Source organism: Rhinatrema bivittatum, chromosome 1 (genome assembly GCF_901001135.1).
Source record: "Rhinatrema bivittatum chromosome 1, aRhiBiv1.1, whole genome shotgun sequence".
In the NCBI taxonomy this organism is placed as follows: domain Eukaryota; kingdom Metazoa; phylum Chordata; class Amphibia; order Gymnophiona; family Rhinatrematidae; genus Rhinatrema; species Rhinatrema bivittatum.
This window is the reverse complement of record NC_042615.1, coordinates 208,949,411-208,972,225: the sequence shown is the minus strand read 5'-3', so window position 1 is coordinate 208,972,225 and position 22,815 is coordinate 208,949,411. Positions and strand designations below refer to the sequence as shown.

Sequence of the window (22,815 nt, the reverse complement as noted above, 5' to 3'; positions counted from 1 at the left end):
GGGGGGGGGGGGGGGGGGGGGGTGGGGGGGGGTTTGGACGCGCATTTTTGACACGCTGTTACCCCTTACTGAATAAGGGGTAAAGCTAGTGTGTCGAAAACGCGCGTTAACAGTGCGTTCCGCCAGAGCTCACTGTACTGTATCGGCCTGTATGTTAGGAGTTACCACCCAGGAAAAGATCTAGGCTTCATAGTGGATAATACATAAAAATTGTTAATTCAATGTGTGCTGCGGCAGTCCATAAAGCAAACAGAATGATAGGGATTATTTATTTATTTATTTATTTGTTTGTTTGTTTACTTATTTAGGCATTTTTATATACCGACTTATTGTATACACTTCACGTTGGTTTACATCATATTTGGGGACAGTCTTTAATACTTTATCCCAAAAAAGAGCATTAAAATAAATAATTAACCCTATAAATAATAAAACTCGTAAAATTCATTGCTTAAACTTACTAAATAATAAAATACATAAAATCATAAAAATATTAACTATCGGGAAAATAGGGGTTAAAATGCTAATAAACCTTAATTAACATATCTAAATTTCCAGGCGAAGTCTCTAAAGTTGTCATTCTGCATCGTAAAAAGCCTGTGCAAACAGCATGTTTTTAGTTGTTTTTTTATGTTTGTATGTTAGCCTCTAAACGTAAATTAAGTGGAAGAGAGTTCCAGAGTTCGGACCGGCAAGGGGAGAGAGCCCTTTTCCTACTGAGTTCAGATGTGCTGATTTGGGAGATGGAACTAGAAGAATATCTAATACTAACTCGTGAGGTGATAAAATAATTAAATACGCACAACTTTTAATTATGTGCTGTGTGTTGATGTTTCGGCTGCCTGCTTTATTTGTTATCTATCCAGTTTCTTTGTTCTCTTTATAAAACGCTTGTTTGAAAAGCCATGTTTTTAAAACTTTTTTTAAAAAAGTTTGAAATTTCTCTGTAATCTGATTTTAAGGGGCATGGTGTTCCATAGTATCGGTCCTATTAACAGGCCTATATATTAAAGTCCGCGGGAGAGCAGGCCCGTGCGCTGGCCTAGCGTGGACGGGATGCGCAACAGTACCCCCCCCCCCCCCCTTTCTAGGCGTCCCCCTTACCGGTCTTGGCTTTTCAGGGTAATCTCAGTGGAAGTCGTGGAGTAGAGTCTTATCGAGGATGTGGTGGAGGGCTCCCAAGAGTTTTCCTCCTGGTCCAAAGAATGTTGCAATAGGTGGAGGAGGCTTTTCGTGAAGGCCAAGATAGAATCAAGGGCTTAAGTAATGACACGTGGAACGTATTGTGGATTCCCATGGAAGGTGGAAGTTGGAGTTGATAGGTGACTGCTCCTATGCGTCGAAGGATTGGGAATGGACCAATAATTTGGAGCTAGCCGTTGGACAAGCACTTGTAGCCGGATGTGCTTAGTACTAAGCCAGACTTTCTGTACAGGCTGGAACAGAGGTGCGGTCCGACGATGGGTGTCTGTGATGCACTTAGCTCAGTCAGCTGCTTGGCAGAGCCTTTCTTTTACCTGGTTCCAGAGCCGGCTTATGGTTTGTGCTGTAGATTGGGTTGCAAGTGGGGGTACATTGAGAGGAACTGGCAGAGGTAGGTATGGTTGGCGGCCAAAGAGTACCGCAAAGGGTGAAACGTCTGTGGCAGAGGCGATATGGGTGTTACAGGATAGCTCTGCCCATGGCAGAAGGTCAGACCAGTTATCTTTCTGGTCTTTGAAATATGATCGGAGAAAGGTCTTGAAAGAGTGATTAGTCCTTTCAGCCTGGCCATTTGCTTGCGGATGATAGGCTGATGTTAAGTTTAGCGTAATATTGAACTTTTTACAGAGAGACCTCCAATATTTAGCAGCAAATTGAAGGCCACGATCAGAGACAATTTCTTGAGGCAGCCCATGTAAACAAAATACGTAGGTTAAGAAGAGTCGCGCTAGCTCTGGAGCCGATGGGAGTACAGGTAAGGGACAAAGTGGGCCATTTTTGAGAAGCGGTCAGTGATGACCCATATTTCCTTTTGAAGGAGGCATATCCATGATGAAATCAGTGGAGAGACATGACCAGGGCTCAGTGGGCACAGGAAGTAGTTGGAGAACCCCCCATGGGTGGCCAGTCGGGAGTTTTTGCTGTGCGCATGCCAGACAGGAGTCCACATAATCACTGGAGTTCTTTATCATACTAGGCCACCAATAATGTCTTCTAAGCATCTCAAGAGTCCAGGCTCGACCAGGGTGACCGGCCAGCTTGGAGTCGTGAGTCCAACGGAGCACACGCTCACGGAGTTGGCGGGAGACCACCGTCTTCCCGGCTGGTACCACAATGGTGACTGTAATGGATATGCAAGCTGGATCAATAATGTGCCTGGGAGTCTCGGGTGTGTCTTCTGGTTCAAAGGAGTGAGGAGAGCGCATCCGCGCGGGAGATTTTTTAAACGCTAGGCGATAGCTGAGCTCGAAGTTGAAGCGCTCAAAGAACAGGGCCCAGTGGGCTTGTCTTGGATTAAGTAACTGGGCCTCCTTTAGGTGTTCCAGATTTTTATGGTCAGTAAATATTGTGAATTTGCGTTGTGCCCCTTCAAGCCAGGGATGCCATTCCTGGAGGGCGAGTTTCACTGCTAGGGTGAAACTCCAGGGTATTTGAGACTGGCCTCAACCAGTGGGTCTCCGAGCTCTACAAAGATTCCTTGGATTCACAAATTACTATCAAAACTTCATCACCAATTACTCCATGCTGGCCGCTCCACTCACCGCCATGACTAGAAAAGGATCTGACCTTCAAGGATTGAGTCCCAAGGCTCAATCAGTCTTTCATGCCTTAAAGGAGGCCTTCTATACCGGCCCGTGTCTATGTCACCCGGATCCCGCATATCCATTGCAGTCACCACTGCAATGGATATGCAAGTGAAACTAGCCCTAGTAGTCCCCTATGGTATAATTTTGTTCTGTGGAGGAGAATTTATGTGAATAGAAGGAACATGGTACTAGTGTTCCCTTGCTGGAGTATTGACTCAAGACTGCTCCTGCTCCAATGGCAGACGCATCGACTTTAAGGATGAAGGGGCGGTTAGGATCCGGGTGACGTAGACACGGGCCAGTATAGAAGGCCTCCTTTAAGGCGTGAAAGACTGAGCCTTGAGACTTCATATTCGAAGGTCAGATCCTTTCCTAGTCATGGCGGTGAGTGGAGCGGCCAGCGTGGAGTAATTGGTGATAAAGTTTCGATAGTAATTTATGAATCCAAGGAATCTTTGTAGAGCTCGGAGACCCACTTGTTGAGGCCAGTCTCAAATACCCTGGAGTTTGTCAGGATCCATGGTGAACTCACATTTGGAGATGATGTAGCCTAAGAATGGGAGACTGGGTTGTTAAAAAATGCAGTTCTCTAATTTAGCATAGAGATGATGGTCTCTGAGACATTGGTGGACTGAACATGGGAGCGATGAGACTTCAGGTCCTTGGAGAAGATTAATATGTTGTCTAGATATACTATGACAAATGAGTACAAAAGGTCCTGGAAAATCTTGTTCATTAGCTGCTGAAAGACTGCAGTGGTGTTGCAAAGTCCGAAGGGCATTACTACGTACTCATAGTGACTGTCTCTTGTGTTGAAGGCGGTTTTCTAGATGTCTTCTGGTTGAATCCATACTAAGTTGTATACTCCCCGGAGATCCAATTTAGTAAAAATTTGTGCGCCCTGTAGGCGGTTGAACAGTTCACTAATAAGTGGTAATGGATACCGGTCCTTTTGGGTTACTAAGTTCAAACTTCTGTAGTTTATGCATGGTCTTAAACTGCCATCCTTTTTCTTTACAAAGAAGAACCTGGCACCTGCCAGGGAATTAGAAGGTCTTATGAAGCCTTGGCCAAATTTTCCTTGATGTATGTTGACATCATTTGGGTTTCTGGGAGTGAAAGGGGATAGGTTCTGCCCTTGGGAGGCATGGTGCCAGGTAGGAGTTCTATGGGGCAGTTAAACTCTCTGAGTGGAGGCAGGATATCAGCATTTTGTTTGGAGAACACATCTTTGAATTCTGAGTATGGGGCAGGTAACCCAGAAAGGGTCGTGGAACTTAGAACTGTCACAGATGGAGACACTTGTTGTAAACAGTGGGATTAACATCGAGGGCCCCCCTGGGTGAGTTGCAGGGATTGCCAATCAAAGTGGGGTGCATGTAACTGGAGCCAAGGAAGTCCAAGGACTACGGGGTGTGTTGATCATTTCAAGATCAGGAGGGAGATCTCCTTGTCATGGAGGGTCCCGATGGTGAGGCGACTGGCCATGGTATGGTGAGTAATACAATTGGGGAGATATTCTCCTTGAATTGAGGCGATACGGAGTGGTATCTCCAGAGGCTGGACTGGTATCTGAAGGAGCTTGATGATCTCTTTCATAATGAAATTTCCATTCACCCCGCGGTGTCCACAAGGGTGGTGGCGGCGAATGAACGTGACTCCCTAAGGAGGGAGATAGGCAGCAACAGTTGAGGGCCAGAAACTGTAGTGCCCAAGCTCGGGACCCACTCCGGGCTCAGGCTTTGGAGTTTCCTGGACGCACAGGGCAAGTCTGCAGAAGGTGTCCGGGACCACCGCAATATAGGCAGAGGCTCGATTTTCTGCATCAGAGGCGTTCCTCTGGGGTCAAGCGTCCATGGTTAATTTGCATAGGCTCCTTGGGAGTTTGAGGAGCTACTGGTAAGGCCTTCAAGCGAGGACTTGTCGAACCGGGTGGTCGCAGGGCAGGAGGTCGAAGGGCCTTTACCTCCTGATGCGATTATCAAAGGTGGTAGTCAATTCTACCGACCAGGGAGATTAGGTCTTCCAGAGATACGGAAATCTCGCGGGCGGCCAGTTCATCCTTAAGGGCAGGAGACAGTCCCTTGAGGTAGAGTGCCTGCAGGCAGTCTTCTTGCCAACCTTTCTCAGTGACTAGAGTTCTAAACTCCATGGTATATTCAGCGAGCAAGTGCGAGCCTTGATGGAGGTGGAGTAGGTGGTGGCCAGCGACCGCCTGTTGGCCTGGGTCCTCAAAGGTGTGTCGGAAACAGAGATGAACTGAGGGAGCTGGCGAAGGATTAAGTCAGAATGCACCCAAAGTGGGGAAGCCCACGCCACTGCCTTTCCCTCAAGATGCGAGAGGATGAATGTGATTTTTGTTGCCTCATCGGGAAAAAGCAAGGGTTGCAATGAGAACTGCATATAACATTGATTTATGAAGCCTCGACAGAGGCGCAGATCCCCATTGAAACGGGGTGGAGCTGGGAGGAGCAGCAGTGCCTGAGAGGGCAAGGTATGGGCAAGAGCCCCTGGGTTGGACATGATGGATTCTTCTAATTGAGAACAAATCTTTCCACGGAAGAAGCCAACGCTTCTATAATCCGTTGTTGTTCTCGGACAGGATTGACCAGACCAGGGATGGCCTGCAAGGCAGGAGACTCCGCCGAGTCCATGGCCTTGGCAACATGTTGCGCTGGAGGTGGACCCTTGGCCTGGTGCAGGATTGGTTCGGCCCCTCTGGTCGGACCCAGAGAGTGCCTGCCACCAGGAGGCAGAGCACTCGAGGAGACAGAGGCTGACTGGAGCTTTGCCAATAACAGTCCGGGGTTTCCACAGGTTGAGCCCTTGGGTACCCGGACCGCCTGGACTTAGGTGGGCCTTGGATGATCTCCCAGAGAGATAGCGGAGGGGTGTGCCTACCACGAGCAAAGGTGCATGTCTGATGCAGAGAGGATGGACTAGACCTGAACTGGAAGCTCCGGATACCTCAGGGAGGTAACAGTTCAGGAAGGTCCTCCGGGTGAGACAGGCAATGTCTGCGGGTCTAGTCAGATGGAAGCCACGGGTGGATCCCACGCAAGTTGGTTTGGTAGTCACAGTAGGCCAGAAGAGAATGTCCGAGTGAAGCGCAAGGGTCGGAGCCAGAGTAACCGTCCAGAAGTGGTCAGCCAAAGCAGGGATCAATACGAAGGTCAGTCTGAGCATAGTCAAGGCAAGCGAGGGTCAGTTCCAGGTGGAAGATGAGAGAATGATCAGGCAGGTAGATGTCATTACCAAAGATCAGTCTGTAAAGGTACTGCCTGAGTAGGGGAGCAGGAACACACAGAGACACAGGAACAAGGAAATGCTGGAACAAGGATTAGGCAAACTCAAAACACCACGGTGTCAACCCGATTGCCAAGGCGATGTCCTAGGGAGCAGGGCCTTGCCTTTATACGGAGACTATGTAATATCATCGGCCTGTGTCATGGAGCTGGTTCCCGCCCTTGGCCCTAGGGGTGGGGCTGGAACTGGAGAGGACGTTGCTCCCCAGTGTGGAGCTAGGCCCGAGGTGGAGGGCCTGGGAGACACCGGCGTGGGTCACAGATGAAAGGCACTGGCAGCGGCAGCGCGAGAGGACGGCCCGGGGCCCATTAGCGCAGGAGCAAGGTGAGCAGGCCCGTGTGCGGGCCTAGCACGGATGGAACGGGCAACAAGGGTGGGAACTCCTATATCAAACGAGAGAGTCTACATCAAAAATATAAATGCGTTACACAAAAGAAAAATATATACTACACAAATGTATTTATTGTAATAATTACATCATAGGTGCTTCAGAAAACATGTACAATAGTCATTATCATTACAAAAATTAGATATTACATATTTATACATAATATCTTATATTAAATAGGTTTAAATTCACTCACATCAACTATCTTGGTACCACCCATCACCCATAAAATGCCCAAAAATCAGTCATACCATTCACAAACCCTACATTCAATCTTATACACACTTACCCTAAAAAAATACTCATTGTATCACAATAGTCTTAATGATATTGGCTTCACAAAAGAAGGCCTCTGGTCTTTCCTATTACAAAAAATGATGCTTTCATACTGAGAGTATTACTATACCTTCTCACGAACAAGACTACTCAACGTCACTAAAATTCACTAAAAAGACTTCACTCAACTTTGCAAATATATTCCAACTGAAGCAGTGCCTTCACACTGGAAGTACTGCTATTCCTTCAGTACTGCTATTCCTTCAGTGCTGCTATTCCTTCTTACTAACAAGACTCCAACAAGGGACCCTCATTTTGCCCTACTGTGCTTCGTCATGGAGAACTATTAACTATACAAAAAAAACAAATTAATGTTATTCCAATATTCTATGCCCCCCATTCAAACATGTTAAAAAATACCACATTACCTTCACATTTACAACTATATATAAGTGAAATCGCAGATAAATCTAAGCTTCCAATAATATATCATGAAAACTTCAAAAATAGATGCTGGGCGACTCAGACTTCAACACGCACCTAGAAAACAAAAATACAATATACCACAATCTACTCAAAAACTGCTAAACCCTACTTATAATAAATATATGGAGTAAACTCACCAGCACATCATCAGATGCTGGCCTGATGCAGGTCTTCTTGCTGGCCACGATGAGACGGCTGCTGCTGGGGTATTTTGGTGGGCTAGTTTATGACACATCCAAAATGTTGCTGCCCGAGGTTTCTGCCTCACCCTGCCTCATTATAGAATCACCCCTGGCATCTGGATGTAGTCTACATTTTGAAAGGATCAAAACATATTAGACCATCGATAAGACTACTAGTTCCATTGTGGGACCTGAACTTAGTCTTGAGGGAGTTAGCAAGGGGCCCCATTCAAACCTCTTAAAAGAATCTCTGTAAAGGATTTAACACTAAAATCAGTACTATTAGTTGCAATCTGTTTGGTCAGGAGGATCCCAGATTTACAGGCACTATTCTACAGAGACCCCCTGCCTCTCTTTTTTGAGAGAGAAGATTAGGATCAGAACTGTTCCATCTTTTTTGCTGAAAGTGGTATTGGAATTTCATGTTAACCAAGCAGTTGCCATGCCAGGCTTTAGAAAGGAGGAATGGAAGGGCCAAAAGAGGGATCTGTAGGAATAATGTTTGACTAGAGGTGATTAACTGATTTAGCAGATAACCTATGATATGAATTCAGTAGTTAAAGGAAACAGAAACATATTCCTTTTGTGAGATAATCAGTTTTATTTTAGCAGCATAAGTATTCAAGATTGAATATGGTAAATATTAGGGATGTGAATCGTTTTTTGACGATTTAAAATATCATCCGATATATTTTAAATCGTCAAAAATCGTTAGGGCCACGATACAATACCAATTCCCCCGATTTATCGTTAAAAAATCGTAAATCGGGGGAAGGGGGAGGGCAGGAAAACCGGCATACTAAAACCCCCTAAAACCCACCCCCGACCCTTTAAATTAAATCCCCCACCCTCCCGAACCCCCCCCCCAAATGCTTTAAATAACCTGGGGATCCAGCGGTGGTCCAGAACGGCGGCGGTCCGGAACGGCCCCCTCAATTGAATCCTGTTGTCTTCAGCCGGTGCCATTTTGCAAAATGGCCGCCGCAAAATGGCGGCGGCCATAGACAAAAACGATTCGACGCAGGAGGTCGTTCCGGACCCCCGCTGGACTTTTGGCAAGTCTTGTGGGGGTCAGGAGGCCCCCCCAAGCTGGCCAAAAGTTCCTGGGAGTCCAGCGGGGTTCAGGAAGCGATTTCTTGCCGCGAATCGTTTTTCGTACGGAAAATGGCGCCGGCAGGAGATCGACTGCAGGAGGTCGTTCAGCGGGGGTTCCGGACCGCCGCTGAACGACCTCCTGCAGTCGATCTCCTGCCGGCAAGAAATCGCTTCCTGAACCCCGCTGGACTCCCAGGAACTTTTGGCCAGCTTGGGGGGGCCTCCTGACCCCCACAAGACTTGCCAAAAGTCCAGCGGGGGTCCGGAACGACCTCCTGCGTCGAATCGTTTTTGTCTATGGCCGCCGCCATTTTGCGGCGGCCATTTTGCAAAATGGCACCGGCTGAAGACAACAGGATTCAATTGAGGGGGCCGTTCTGGACCGCCGCCGTTCTGGACCACCGCTGGATCCCCAGGTTATTTAAAGCATTTGGGGGGGGGGTTCGGGAGGGTGGGGGATTTAATTTAAAGGGTCGGGGGTGGGTTTTAGGGGGTTTTAGTGTGTCGGCTCACGATATTAACGATTTTAACGATAGTTTACACACCCAAATGGCAACAATACGATTCCCTCCCCCTCCCAGCCGAAATCGATCGTTAAGACGATCGAGGACACGATTCACATCTCTAGTAAATATAGTTTAATTTGTTTCAGTTTTTACAGAGCAAAACACTTTTATGAAAATAAACACTTTTATGAGAATAAACACAAATTCATGCATTATCTCAAAGTCAACCTGCACTTGACAGATATACAATGCTAAACTAATTAATCCAGCTGAAAGATTAATTAAGCCAGCTTTATCTCCCCCTTAGCCATTGGCAGACCACAGTCCTGCAGAGATCCAGAACCTGTCTCACAGCACAGCACAGAGGGAATCCAGAGACCTCTGGCAAGTAAATGACAGGGTACACCACAAAATCCGTGAGACAAAACCCAGAGGTTTCATAGATGTCTCTGTGAGGTATGTTGGCAGGAACTGGGCAAAGAAAGACTTGGCTTGCCAAGATTCCAGCAGTGATAAAGTTGGCAAGTATGACAAAGTTAATGGAGCAGGCAATGCTGAGTAAGGAACAGTCTTAAGCTTGCTAACTCACAGGTGTAGTGAACTGCAGCAATAGAAAATTCTGCAAGGTAGCAGTAATACAAGGCAGCTACAAATCTATAAAGTTCTGGGGAAGGATTCCATGGTCTGTGTAGACCTGAGTCTTTTTCTTTGCTCAAGACTTCATTGCATATTCATTCCACAGGATCCAACATTGATCTTTCATTGGATATCCCCACCATCTATAGACAGATATTTGGTGGGTTGATGATTATATCTTCTGAATCCAGATGCACCGTATGTGAATATTCTCACTGTCGGTAATGAGGTTCATCAGTGGACATTTATGAACAATTCCCACTTCATAACTTCATAACAAAGTTTCCACCAAGGTCATGCTTAGCAGTTTGTGTGTCCGGGGTGTTCTAGCAAATATTGAGATGTAGACAGATATCTGATAGAGAAGAACAATTGCAGTTTTTTGTTTTCTATGTGATTCACAGTCTTCTATTAAGTTGCTGAAATCATCACATGGCTGAACACTCCAGGTTTGTGTTGCTCAGTCTGTGTGCAGGACTGCAGACTTGGGTTAAGGTATGCACATCCTTCTAGGGTGACTGGCTTCTTCCCTACAGATCTTACATAACACATGAAGCAGGGCCCTTGTTTGGTCAATTAGAATGTAATCTGTTTGAAGTGTCGAAAAGCAGAATATAGAAATTAAAAATTAATTAATAGACAGGAGGCTACTGGCAGGACCTATGACCACTTTCCCTTTTATGACAGAGAATGAGGTCATCAAGGGAGTATCCCTCTGTCTCCAGCAGCTGAGGAACATGGACATCCCTAAGAATAATGGGCTGGTCTAACAGGACTCTGTTGCACTCGGGGGTGGACCCTTGTCCTGAAGCAGTGGAGTACAGCTCCCTGGAAGGGACCAGGAAGGACCCGCCCCCAGGGGGCGAAGCACTGGAGGAGACAGAGGCTAGGATGAGCTTCACCACTGGAAGCCCACATTCCCCCGGGTGGAGCCCGTAGGGACCCGGGCCGCTTGGACTTAGGTGGGCCTCGGGGAGACCAGCTGGCTTTCCCATTCCCCCCCTACCTTCCTCTCCCTTCCCCTACCTATCCCGCCCCCCAGCCCGAACTCCCCCCCCTACTTTTGTTTTAGAAGCGCACTGGCCGAGTGCTGTGCCGGTGTGCGATCCCCCCACCGCTGTGCCGGAGTCCTCGGCCACGCCTCCCGGACCACCACACCATGCCCCCTGGGCCACCCTGCCACACCCCCGGACCATCTGCCCCGCTCCCGTCCCGCCCATTCAGAAAAGCCCCGGGACATATGTGCGTCCCGGGGCTTTACGTGCGCCAGAGGGCCTTTTGAAAATAGGCCCGGCGCGCGTAACCCCCCTACGCGCGTAAATCCTCCTGGATTTACGCACATAGGGCTTTGAAAATGTGCCCCATTGTTAGCTGACTAAATGCATGCTTGTACGTATTTTTTAGCTACAGTAAAATGGGGTGTTTTGTGGAGGCATAACTTGTGTGGGAGAGAAAACAATGTGTGTATATTTAATTTAAAAAAAAGTACTTTGTGTACTTATTTGAGACAACCTATGATACATACATAATTTTTATTCATCTAGCAACCGGGTCTTCAGACACAATCTATGTGGGTGCAATGGGGGTGATTTTCAAAAGGATTTAAATGGATAAATACACTTTTGAAAATTGCTACAATATGTGCTATTGAATTGTCAAAAGCTTTTATATGCATAAGTCCCATAGACTCATTAATTGAACCTCCCATTGCCACTTATCCAGCAGCTGGAAAAACCTACAAGGTCCCAGAGTTACCACGCAGAAACTAGGTGAGGGTATATGGGGTGTTGGGGTGTCTTGTATGTAGGGGTGTATGGGTGTGTGTATCAGACTTTGGATGTGTGGAAGTGGTGGCTTTGAAAGGCCTTTTGTTTCCATCTGTCATCAGCTGTTCCAGTTATTTTTCTGTCTCTGTTTACATGTGTTTCTTTGTGCCAAAGTGCTGGAAGGGTGAATAGAGCAGTGGTCAGCAATGGGGATACTTTTTTGGAAGCTTGGATTTCTGTATATACTAAATCAATGTTTCTGGTTTTTAAATTTGTTTCAGGTACTCGTGTTCCTCCTGGATGCCAAATCTGTTTAATTTCCATCTCTTTTTTGGAGAGTTGCTTTGCTTGTAGTCACAGATGGTTGGACATTGATCCTTTTACATAATTCTTTCCAACATTCCATATGTTGGAAATCATAACAATTAAAAATTATATAACCAAAATTCTGCTGTGCTGTGGCTCTCAACATAACTACTACTGTCTACTGAATACTTTAAAGATCACCAAAATCTTTGTGTCTGTTTTATGTAAAGTTATTGTCCAGGGGTTAGTGGAAGGCACCTTGCCAACATTTGTGATCTTTGTTTAAATAAAATAAAGAATACTATTTCCGATTCATTAACACATTTTAATGATCATGCTCAATTACTAAAACCTGTTCTTTTTTTCTGAGGATTGGTTCCAATTTTGAAGAACACAAACTTTGTTCAGTAGAACAGGCCAATCTTTTCCTTTATTAACTTATCTTTTTTTCATTTTTTTCTTGAAAATTTAGATTAACTCTAAGCCTTGGATTCATGAACAAAGAAATGATTTCGGCAGAACAAGTAAGAAAATATTCTGATTTTATTAACTCTATTTTTTTTTTCAAAATGCTTTTTTTCCTGGTAGTTTCCTTCTGTTCCTTTGTACTTCCAGTTCATTTAAAACCAGGACTGGGATCTGATGCCATGTGCATTCAATTGCAGCTATCTGGGAATTTTCCATCAGCAAGCAGGGCTGAATTAGCCATGACATGTGGGGTGACATCATCTGACAGCACCGAATGGACCCATCTCTCTAGCTCAGTAAGTTTTTACTACTGAGCATACAAGGGAGATCCCATGCATGCATGTGCGATGAGCCCTTCAGTCTCTTTTTGTCTAAGCTTCCTCATGGGCGTATACCCTCTCACTGCTTTATTTTTTTCTTATCTTCTGCTAATTGCAGTTTTCATCAAACTTACTAATTTTTTGAGTTGCTTTGCTGCCTCAGCAGTACTGTCTCAAGGAGGAGTTGCTTCTTAGTGGGTGATAGAACCAGTCCCTCCCAAAGACCATGGCAAGAGGTTCTATTCCTGCTATTGCCTAATCCCCAAGAAGTCAAGGGGAATTGAGACCCATTCTAGATCTACGAATACTGAACAAGAGCCTGTTATGGTAGAAGTACAAAATGAATGCTCTCCATGCCCTTTATCTAAGCTGTTGCGATTCTGCCTCCTCGGGCAGCCTCTCACTTCTCTCCCGTCTTTCCTTCCACGGCCAGAGCCACGCTGCACTCTCCATGCGGCCCGGAGCCCACAGGTGTTTTCATCACGTGGCAGGAGCCGTGTTACTTTACTCCAAGTAGCCTGGAGGCCGCCGACACATTTATCATATAGTCGGAGCCGCGCTGTTCTCCTCAAGCGGCCCGGAGGCCGCCGACGTGCTTGCTTCGCGGCTGGAGCCGCGTTCCTGAATTCCCCGTGGCCCAGAGGCCACTGAAGCACCTCACACATGGCTGGAGCAGCGTTTTACATCTAAAACAGCACGGAGGCTGCCGACGTGCTTCCTACGAGGCTGTAGCCGCGCTATTGCCCTCCATGTGATCAGGAGGCTGCTGCCAGCATTCCTATGTGACAGGGGCCACCGAAGTACCTGGTGCTCTCCATGTGGAGAGGGCCATCATCCCTGGGCTGTCCTGCAGCATGGAGCCACCTGCAGTCTCTGCTTCAGCGGCCTGGAGGCCACCTCCTACCGTGGGGCCTGTGCTGAGGCCTAGTTTCTGCTTCAGCATCTTTCTTGCAGCAAGTCCGCTGTCCAAGGTCCTGCCCCTTCTCCTAAGGGGCAAAGCCGCGCCTCTTCTCCCTTCTTAAAGGGACAGCGTGGGAGTGGTGCTCTTCTGACATCATCTTGGGAGTCGCCTCTTCAGCAGTATAAAAAGCTTCAGTCTTCATTCCTTCCTTGCCTTCGCAAGGAGCCAGTCCTCCTTAGGACTCTCGTCTTCAGCTTCTCAATGCTTTCCGTTCCATGTGGGATCCTGTGTCTTTGTTCAGATGTTCTTTGTTCCTGGTATCTTGTCTCATCAAGCTTCTGTGTTCCAGATGTCCCTGATGTTCCCACCTTCATCTCCTGATGTCTTCACATCCTGAGCTTCATCGCCAAGATGCCTTCATGTAACTTGATCTTCATGTCCTCGGCAGAGCAACCTCCTGAAGCCCCTTGCTTTTAATCCTTCTTGCACTGAGTCCCGTCTCAGTGTTCCTTCATCGAGTCCCACCTCGGTGATCCTGGCTCTGAGTCCCGTCTCTGAGCTTCCTTCCTTCTCCTATATCCTGCCGGACCTTCAGAGTCTATTGCGCCTGCCTCCGATGTCATCAATGAACTCTGCTCTAAAACCTGTTCCATTGGCGTGGTCCGCACCTGGCCTTGATTGGGTTGGAGGGCGCCCCTCGGAGCAGACCTCGCCGGAGTCTTCATCCCAAATCTTCTAACAGTCTGTATTGGGAACCATCAGTGTGCTCTGTGACCAGTCAGGCTTGGCAGTGTAGGTTGCATGGTGTGGCAGTACCTACACAGTATTGTGGACACTGTGACTCTTTCGGAGTCCTCCTATTTTCAACCAATTCTGAGTCTTCTCAGACCTTCTATTCAGCTTTCTGGAGTCCTCCTTTTAACCATCTGAGTCCCAACTCAGATCACCTTCTCCTTTTTACCATCCGAGTCCCGTCTCAGACCATCTTCTTCAACCAACCTATCTGAGTCCTGTCTCAGATTATCTTCTTCAACCTATCTGAGTCCCACCTCAGACCACCACCTCCAACCAACCTGAGTCTCATCTCACCTCCAACCAACCTGAGTCTCGTCTCACCTCCAACCAACCTGAGCCCTGTCTCAGACCATCTTCTTCCACCAACCTGAGTGGGGAACCACAAGCGTGGTCTGCGACCAGCCTTGACTGGCTGAGTAGGGCGTGCCTACCGGCGTGGTCCATGACCAGCCTGCCTTGGCTGTGGAGGGCGCGAGATGTGGTAGTACCGATTCAGCCTCTTCAATCAACCCCAGTCTTCGTCTTCTTCGTGATGCCCTCACATCTTCAAACTTCAAGTCTTCGTCTCGTTTGATGTCTTCGTCCTTCAACCACTGTCTGTCCTGTCACAGTTGCTGGTCCCATGCGGCAGGTCCGAAAGGGCTATCGAGTGGTCAGAGGACTACTCCAAACACCACATTGTGTTGTGGGTCTCTCTGCTGCGTACAGGTTCGGCAGTGGCCAGGGCGCTATTTTCAATACTACTAGCATTCCAGCCCATGCTTGGACACTCTTCACCTGCCTCGGCACTTGCTGGAGCTCCTCTGTGGCTGCATCATGGCCCAAGGGTACACAAAACCACCAGTGATTGGATCGCTACCCGCGTTCCCACAACACAAGCAGAGACTGGATTTGTGCTCTGGATCTGAAAGACACATATGCTCACATACCTATTCTTTCATTGTATTGGAAATATTTCAGATTGCAGATTCTTCTTGCTACCAATACAAAATTCTATACTTCAGGCTGTCAGCAGCTCAGAGGGTCTTCATGAAATTCCTAGCAGTAACAGCAGCACACCTTCATATGTTAAGTGATTTGTGTTTTTCCTTACCTGGATGACTGACTGGTGATGGTACCTTCTCAGGCAGGGATGTTGTACTCTTTTCAGTAGATGATTTGGCTTCCTTGGTCACTAGGGTTCATAGTCAACTTTGCCAAGTCAAATCTGGTCCCTACTCAGAATCAAGTTCATTGGAGCATGGATAGACTCATTGGAGGATAATGCATTCCTTTCATCAGATCGGGCTGTTTGTCTTCAAGCTCTGATCCAGAACTTGCTAAATCAAGATCAAGTACCAGCCTGAGCAATAGAGATGTGATTCAGCCGAACCTTTTGGTTTGGCCTTCGTTATCAGCCCGCCATGGGAAATTTTGTTTTCCTGCTGTTCGGGCCGATTTTTTTTTTTTGGCTGCTCCGAAATGAAAATTCCAAACCCAACTCAACCCTTCAATTTTAATTAATTACAACATCTCCACCCTCCCGACCCCCCCCCCCAAAACTTGCCGAAAGTCCCTAGTGGTCCAGCGGGGGTCCCGAGAGTGATCTCCCGCTCTCGGACCATTGGCTGCCAGTAATCAAAATGGCGCCGATGACCCTTTGCCCTTACCATGTGACAGGGGCTATCGGTGTCATTGGCTGGCCTCTGTCACATGGTAGGAGCAATGGATGGCTGGCACCATTTTAGAAAATGGATTGGGCCATCCATTGCTCTTACCATGTGACAGGGGCCGACCAATGGCACAGGTAGCTCTTGTGACATGGTAAGGGCAGAGCCACTGGCACCATTTGGATTAGTGGCAGCTGACGGCCCGAGAGGGGGAGATCGCTCCCGGGACCCCCCTGGACCATCAGGGACTTTTGGAAAGTCTTGGGGGGTGGGGGGTGTCAGGCAAATCTTGGGGGGTCGGAAGGGTGGGGGGTTGCAATTAATTAAATTTGAAGGGTTGGCGTGGGTTTGGGTGTTACTATTTGTGATAATTGTGGGTGGATCCTTGGGCCAGTGGCAGATGACCAAGCCCCCGGGGGAAGATCCCGAGAGGGACTACCAGTCAGGCTCAGATTTGGGAGACAGACACACACTAGATTTTTTATTAGACTGTATAGAGAACCACCAGAGGTGGCAGTAGTGAGCTGGAAGAGCCCAGCTAGGCTTTAGTCCCTCAGGCACTGGAACAGCAATCCCAGGATGGCTGAGCTGTAGAGAAACTGAATATTGTGAGTAGGCAGAGTATGCAGAGTTCAGGGACAGAACCTAGATGGTAACACTCACACAATAGTCTCTTGAAGCAGCCCAGAGGCTGGAATGAAGCAGGCCCTCGAAGAGCGAGTACCTGGTTCCAGGGAAAGCTCTGAGAGAGATGGTAACTCACTGGTGTTGTGGGCAGCGGTTACTTCCTGGCAGAAGTAGTATTCGGTAGCAGGTCCAGGAACGTGGGCCCTCGAGGAGTGAGTACCGGTTCCGGACTGTGACCTGAAAAGTAAGAGAGAGAGCGAGGCCCCTGAGGAGCGGGTACCCCTGGCAAAGTCCGAGGAGGCAAAGTAACAAGGTATGCAGAGAGCGAATCCCATCTGCAGCAATACCTGGAGGAAAGCCCTTGCTAACTGGAATAGCTAGCAAAACAAAAGACCTTAAGTATCCGGTGAGGATGACGTCATCTCAGGGGGACATCACTGAGGTTCGTGCCACAGCTGGTACTTGAGTTGGGGCCGCGCCGCGCTCGCGCACCCTTAGGTCTCAGGAGAACATGGCGGAAGGCAACGTCTAGCCGGTCCGGGGACGCCAGAGGAGGTCGGCAAGATGACACCGTGGCAGCCAAACTTCCATCAACCAAAGAGGGAGTCGCCAAATAGGTAAGGAGGGCGGAGTGGAGACGTCGGGCATCAACGGTCGCAACATTGGTTTTTTGGGTTTTTTTTACATGCCCTATCTCCCCACCCAAAAAAACGATAAGAAAACCACACAAAATTTTGTGGGTTTTCTTATCGTATTGTCGACCCCCCCGAAACGCAACGAAATAGGAAATATCATCTCTATTTCCTATTTCGTTGCAAACGAATGCACATCCCTACTGAGCAATCCTGTAAGTGATTCACTACATAACTCTCAGCTTTAGACTCCCCACATGTCATAGCTAATTCAGCCCTGCTTGCCAACAGAGAAAGCAATTATGCTTACATAAATGGGTTTCTCTGCAGACAGTAAAATGAAATAGCCATGCTTAATACCCACCCACCTCCCTGGAGATTTGACTACCTAGGTAAAGCTAAATTCTACAATCAGCTGAGGGACTCATGAAGCAGCACACTCAGGAACATCCATGCATGTTCTGTAGTAAAACCTTACTGAGCTAGAGATATGGGTTGGTTTGGTGCCATTGGATGACATCATCCATGTTTCATGGCTAATTCATCCTGCTGTCTATGGAGAACCACATTTATAGTAAGCAAATTTGCTTTTTTGCCTAGTTTATATATCCCCTTCCCCCTACTCTGATATACCTAGTTTAGTCATCACAATGATGACTACACTAGAGGCCATGCTGCAGGGCTCCTCATCCGGCTGCTAGGAAAGCTCCCTTAAGCAATGATCATGACTCCTTTTCCCTGATAACTGTGAATGATTCCTCTGCAGCATCCCCAGTTGACCCATGGATATTCCACATGGGAGTGTGAAGTACTGCCACTGAATCACCCTTTTTGTAGTAACATGACATTTGAAAGCTAGTCAGAAAAGTATTACTTTCATTGTGTTTACTGACTTTTAATTCTTTCTGTAAAGACACTGTAATCCATATAACCAGCAATTTTCTTTGTTGAATAGAATAGACTATGGTGAGGCATATCTGCATGCTTACATTTGGATGATTTCATTGAAGTTTCTTCAATTGTCAATTCAAGACTTGTATTATCAACATTGTTCTCCAAAGATAAGCAGAATAGTATTGCTCAAATATGAGTGACATCATCAGCTGAAGCTTTTATTTCACCGCTTGTAGAACTTTCAGCATGCTCTACTCTGCATGAATGAGAATTCCTAGGCCTTCGTGGTGCGCTGAGTTCCTCTCAGTTTTGCTCTTTTCACAATTCAAACAGCTAGAGAAGATTTTCTTCATTGCAATTTTTTTGCCTTTTACTGCACTAAATGTATTGCATGGCCTTCCTCTATTTCAGCCTATTTTTTTGTCCTTTCAGTTCCTTTCTTGGCTTAAAAACTTAAATTTTAAGTTTTGTTACATTTTTCTGTGGCCATATTTCAGCACTGGTACCAGGTGCATCGAACAGCATTGGTTAGCTTTTTTTTTTTTCCACTACTGAGTCATTTGATTTAACTTTGGCTGTATTTTTGTTGATGCCTCAGAAGAAGAAGGCCAGTGGTTTCAAAAAGTGCATGCAGTGTAAGTGCATAATGTCAGTCTCTGATACTCATAATGGGCCGGATTTTCAAAGGGTTAAGCACACCGGGCCTAAAGCCCTGGGACGCGTTTAAGTCTCGGGGCTTTATTAAAGGGGCGGGGCATGGGCGTGGGCAGATGGTCCGGAGTGGGGGCAGGGCCGAAGGCCTCCGACATAGCGGCCATTGCCGCCGTGTTGGAGGATTTCATGCTGGCAAGCTGCCGGCGCGCGAAACTTGCGACTGCCCAGAGGCAGGCACAAAAGGTAAGACAAAGGCCAGGGGGGTTTAGAGTAGGGCTGGGGGGGGGAAGGTTAGGGGAAGGGGAGGGAAGGTCAGGCACGCCCTGACCCCCAATTTTATAACTTGCGCGCGCCTGCACACGCATGTTATAAAATCAGGCGTACATGTGCGTGCGCAGGTAGCGCGCACACATATATGCCCATGCGCACCTTTTAAAATCTTGTGTCTGGGCGCTGGCATAACATCTTGGATTGTGGCACCTGTCAGAAGATGTTCTCCAAAGGGTCTTTGGAACTGAAAGGAGCATATGGAGACAATCTTGTTCATCCAGCAAGTCTTATCTACCTGCCTGTACCTCAGAAAATCAGGGGATTCATTGGGAAGACATTGATTGTTTTTCAAATTTGCACCAATAGAGGCCATGGGATGAGGCTCATTTTCTCCTCCCATCTGATGAAATTGAAGGATTCCACCTCATCAGCATTGTGCAGTGCTGAGACCAGGGAGTTACTGGCAGGTGCCATATATCTCTGAAGCATCCTTACAGAGAGGGCTGCTCGCCCTCCAAGGAATCTGGGAGATTGCAAAGGTCTCTGAAGGCCCAGACCACTGTAACCAATACTCCCGAGGTGACCCAAGAGATGTCACTTCTCCTCTTGCCTCCCCTTATATTTTTGACATGATTTAAACAGGAATTAAACAGGAATTAAACAGGAAGATCCAGGAAGCAGTTGATTGTCATCTTGTTAGCATTAGTGCACCAGTATTGACAGCATCAGCAGTGATATAGACAGAAATGCAATCAATGCTGGAGACTCTCATTCATCAGGCAGTATCACATAGACATCTGCACCTCAAGGGACAATATTATCAAAGCAGACTGCACTGTTATCAATCGCCAGTGCATTGGAGGGGAGGGGAAGAGAAAGCTTCCATAATGGATCAAGGTGCATCAAGCTGAGGGCCTCTCTGGGGTCTTGGCTGATGGGCAGATGTACATTTGGGCTACTTCACCAAAGCTGTTTTCTGATTCAGTGTCTGAGGGTTCATGGGATTATATCTATAGATCTGAAGACTCTTCTGACCAAGAGGAGTCAACAGGTGTCTCTTCATACATCTTTTCTCTACAGGAACTAAGGAAGTCTCCACCTGAAGACCTCCATTTTGGATGGAAAAGGAAGCAGAGTCTAGGACAAATTTATTGGACATCCTCCAGTTCTTCTCCCTGCCCGAGGATGTCATGGCAGTGCCCTGATGATGTCCTGAGAGAAATACAAAAGAGAATGTGGGAGGTGCACTCCCTGTGAATAAGAAGGTGGACATTATGTATCATATTCAGAAGGCTTTTAGATTTGAAAAGCAAAAACTGCCTCACCAATCAGATGAAGTGAAATCCACTCAAAAAGACCAAAAGGTTAAGGATACATGTACCTTGAACATTGTTGGGAGAAATATATATCAGAATGCTATGCTCAGTTATCACATAGATTCTTAGCAGCTCTTTATGGTTCAGTATATACATGACAAGTTGGCAGATCTGTTACCTTTTGCAGAATATCTCCCTCAAGAGAAGAGTCATGATCATATTGCATTGGTGGATAAGGGAAAGGAATGCAGAAGCACTTGGTCAGATGGATCTATGATGCTTTTGAGATGGCACTGATAGAGCCTAAAATATAGCAGCATTCAGGGGCATAGCATCCATAGTACACAGTGGTGTACAGGCACCACCAACTTTAAAAAGGGGTGTGCCGTGCACCACCAGCCAGTGGCGTCCTTAGGTCTGGGTGCACGGCCCATGCCCCAAGTCTGATTCACCTCACTGTACCAGTGAAAAGATCCCCGCCTTCTCTTATCTCCTCGGCCATGCCTTTTGTCATTCCTTTTTTGGGGGGAGGGATGTCAGCTTGGCAGACAGTGATAAATGTGCTCCATGATGCCTGTTTTCCAGCTCTATCAGCAGCAGTGTATCGTTGCGGTGTAGGCCGCGGGGACTCTAAGCATGGGCAGTGCTGCTGGTACCCTCAGCCCCTTCTGCTATTCTACACTTCTGCTTTTGAAACAGCAGGAAGGGAGGGAGGGAGGGGCCATGGAAAGAAGCAGCACTGAGCATGCTCAAGGGCCTCATGGCCTGCTCTGCAGTGATTTCCCATGAAATCACTGCAGTGCAGGCCATGGTAGATAGACCTGCAAAGCAAGCACCACTACTACTGTTTGCCGAGCCGACCCTCCCCCAAGTCAGGTATTTGGGGTGGCTAAGCAGAAGGAAAGTAGTATAGAAATATAGACACATAGAAATGAGGCAGAAGAAGACCAATAGGCCCATCTAGTCTGCCCAGCAAGCTTTCACACTTATTTTCTCATACTTACTCCAACCGCTGAGTTCAGGGCCCTTATTGGTAACTTTTTTAATTCTAATTTCCTTTCATCCCCACCACTGATGCAGAGAGCAGTGTTGGAGCTGCATCAAAGTGAAGTATAAGGCTTAATGGTTGAGGGTAGTAACCATTGTATCGAGCAAGTTACCCAATGTTTGTATAATACTGCTCAGATCAATTCCTTGTTAGATGTTGTCTGGATGTAAATCCTATTTCTTCATCCCCCCTGCCATTGAAGCAGTGAGCTGCGCTGGATATGCATTCAAAGTGAAGTATCAGGCTTAATTTGTTAGGGGTAGTAACTGCCGCAATAAGCAAGCTACTCCCACGCTTATTTGTTTACCCTGACTGTGCAATTCAGTCCTTGTTGGTTGTTGTCTGAATATAAATCCTCTTTTCTTCATCCCCCCCCGCTGTTTAAGCAGTGAGCTACGCTGGATATGCTTTCCAAGTGAAGTATCAGGCTTAATTGGTTTGGGGTAGTAACCGCCGTAACAAGCAAGCTACTCCCTCGCTTATTTGTTTACTCAGACTGTGCTACCTTGTTGGTTGTTGCCTGAATGCAAATCCTCTTTTCCATATTTCTTCTTGCCGTTGAAGCATAGAGCAATGTTGGAGTCACATTAATCGTGTGAACGTTTATTGAATAAGGGTATTAATCACCATGTAGTAGCCGTCATTCCCGCAAGCCACCCCCATACCTCTTCTCTTCATTCCCATCCTCCAGGCTTTATGGATCCAAGGTGTTTATCCCACGCTCCTTTGAAATCCTTCACAGTTTGGTCTTCACCACTTCCTCCAGAAGGGCATTCCAGGCATCTACCACCCTCTCTGTGAAGAAATACTTCCTGACATTGGTTCTGAGTCTTCCTCCCTGGCATTTTAAATCATGACCCCTGGTTTTGCTGATTATTTTTTAGTAGAGTGAGAGATACAAAAATGGAGGTGATAAATATGAGAAAGAGGTAGATTTGGAAAGGGAAGAAGAGAAATGAGTAGTAGATGGAAGAGGGAAGAGAAATATGTGAAAGAGTGGGAGGTGAGGTTCATAGGTTATGGTGAATGAACTGATGCTCTATTAGTCACAAGTATCAGAGTGCAGATAGAAGTCAAAGCACCTCAAAAGACAAATCAGGAATGAATGGAAATTGAGAAAATTCATGAGCATGAAAAACCTGCCGCCAGCAGTTCTAGGGCGTAGATATGTGGAGCAAAAACTGAAGGGGGTTGGTTGGGGGGGGTACAATTTTCAGGAATCAAAGGTTATCATAAGTGATGAAAAGTCACAGAATTGTAAGCAGTTGCAATCAAGTACACTGTGCAAGCCTTTAAAATCTTCACCATTATGTTTTTATGCTGCTATCTTTTTGGCTCTGTCAGTGAAAGAAAACAATTATTTTTTTGTGAACAACTTGATGCTCAAGTGTGCACCTGAAAAGATGAATCAGGATGAGCGTAAACTGAGAAAATCATCTGGCGGCACGTTTTCATGCTGGCAGGTTCTAGGGTGTCCGATATGTGGAGCAAAAACTGAAGGGGGG

General features: G+C 46.9%; 1 protein-coding gene across 3 annotated transcripts in view; it reads left to right on the top strand.

The window, feature by feature from the left end:
- The window catches only part of EVC2 (EvC ciliary complex subunit 2), a 440,866-nt gene that overhangs the window by 1,555 nt on the left and 416,496 nt on the right, over positions 1 to 22,815 (top strand). For 2 of the 3 annotated variants that reach the window (XM_029591151.1, XM_029591169.1), the window contains exon 2: positions 12,209 to 12,260. In XM_029591151.1, the coding sequence (XP_029447011.1) occupies positions 12,209 to 12,260 (52 nt within the window). Of the gene's footprint in view, positions 1 to 12,208; positions 12,261 to 22,815 lie in introns of those variants that run through there. The other variant, XM_029591159.1, reaches the window with a different exon arrangement.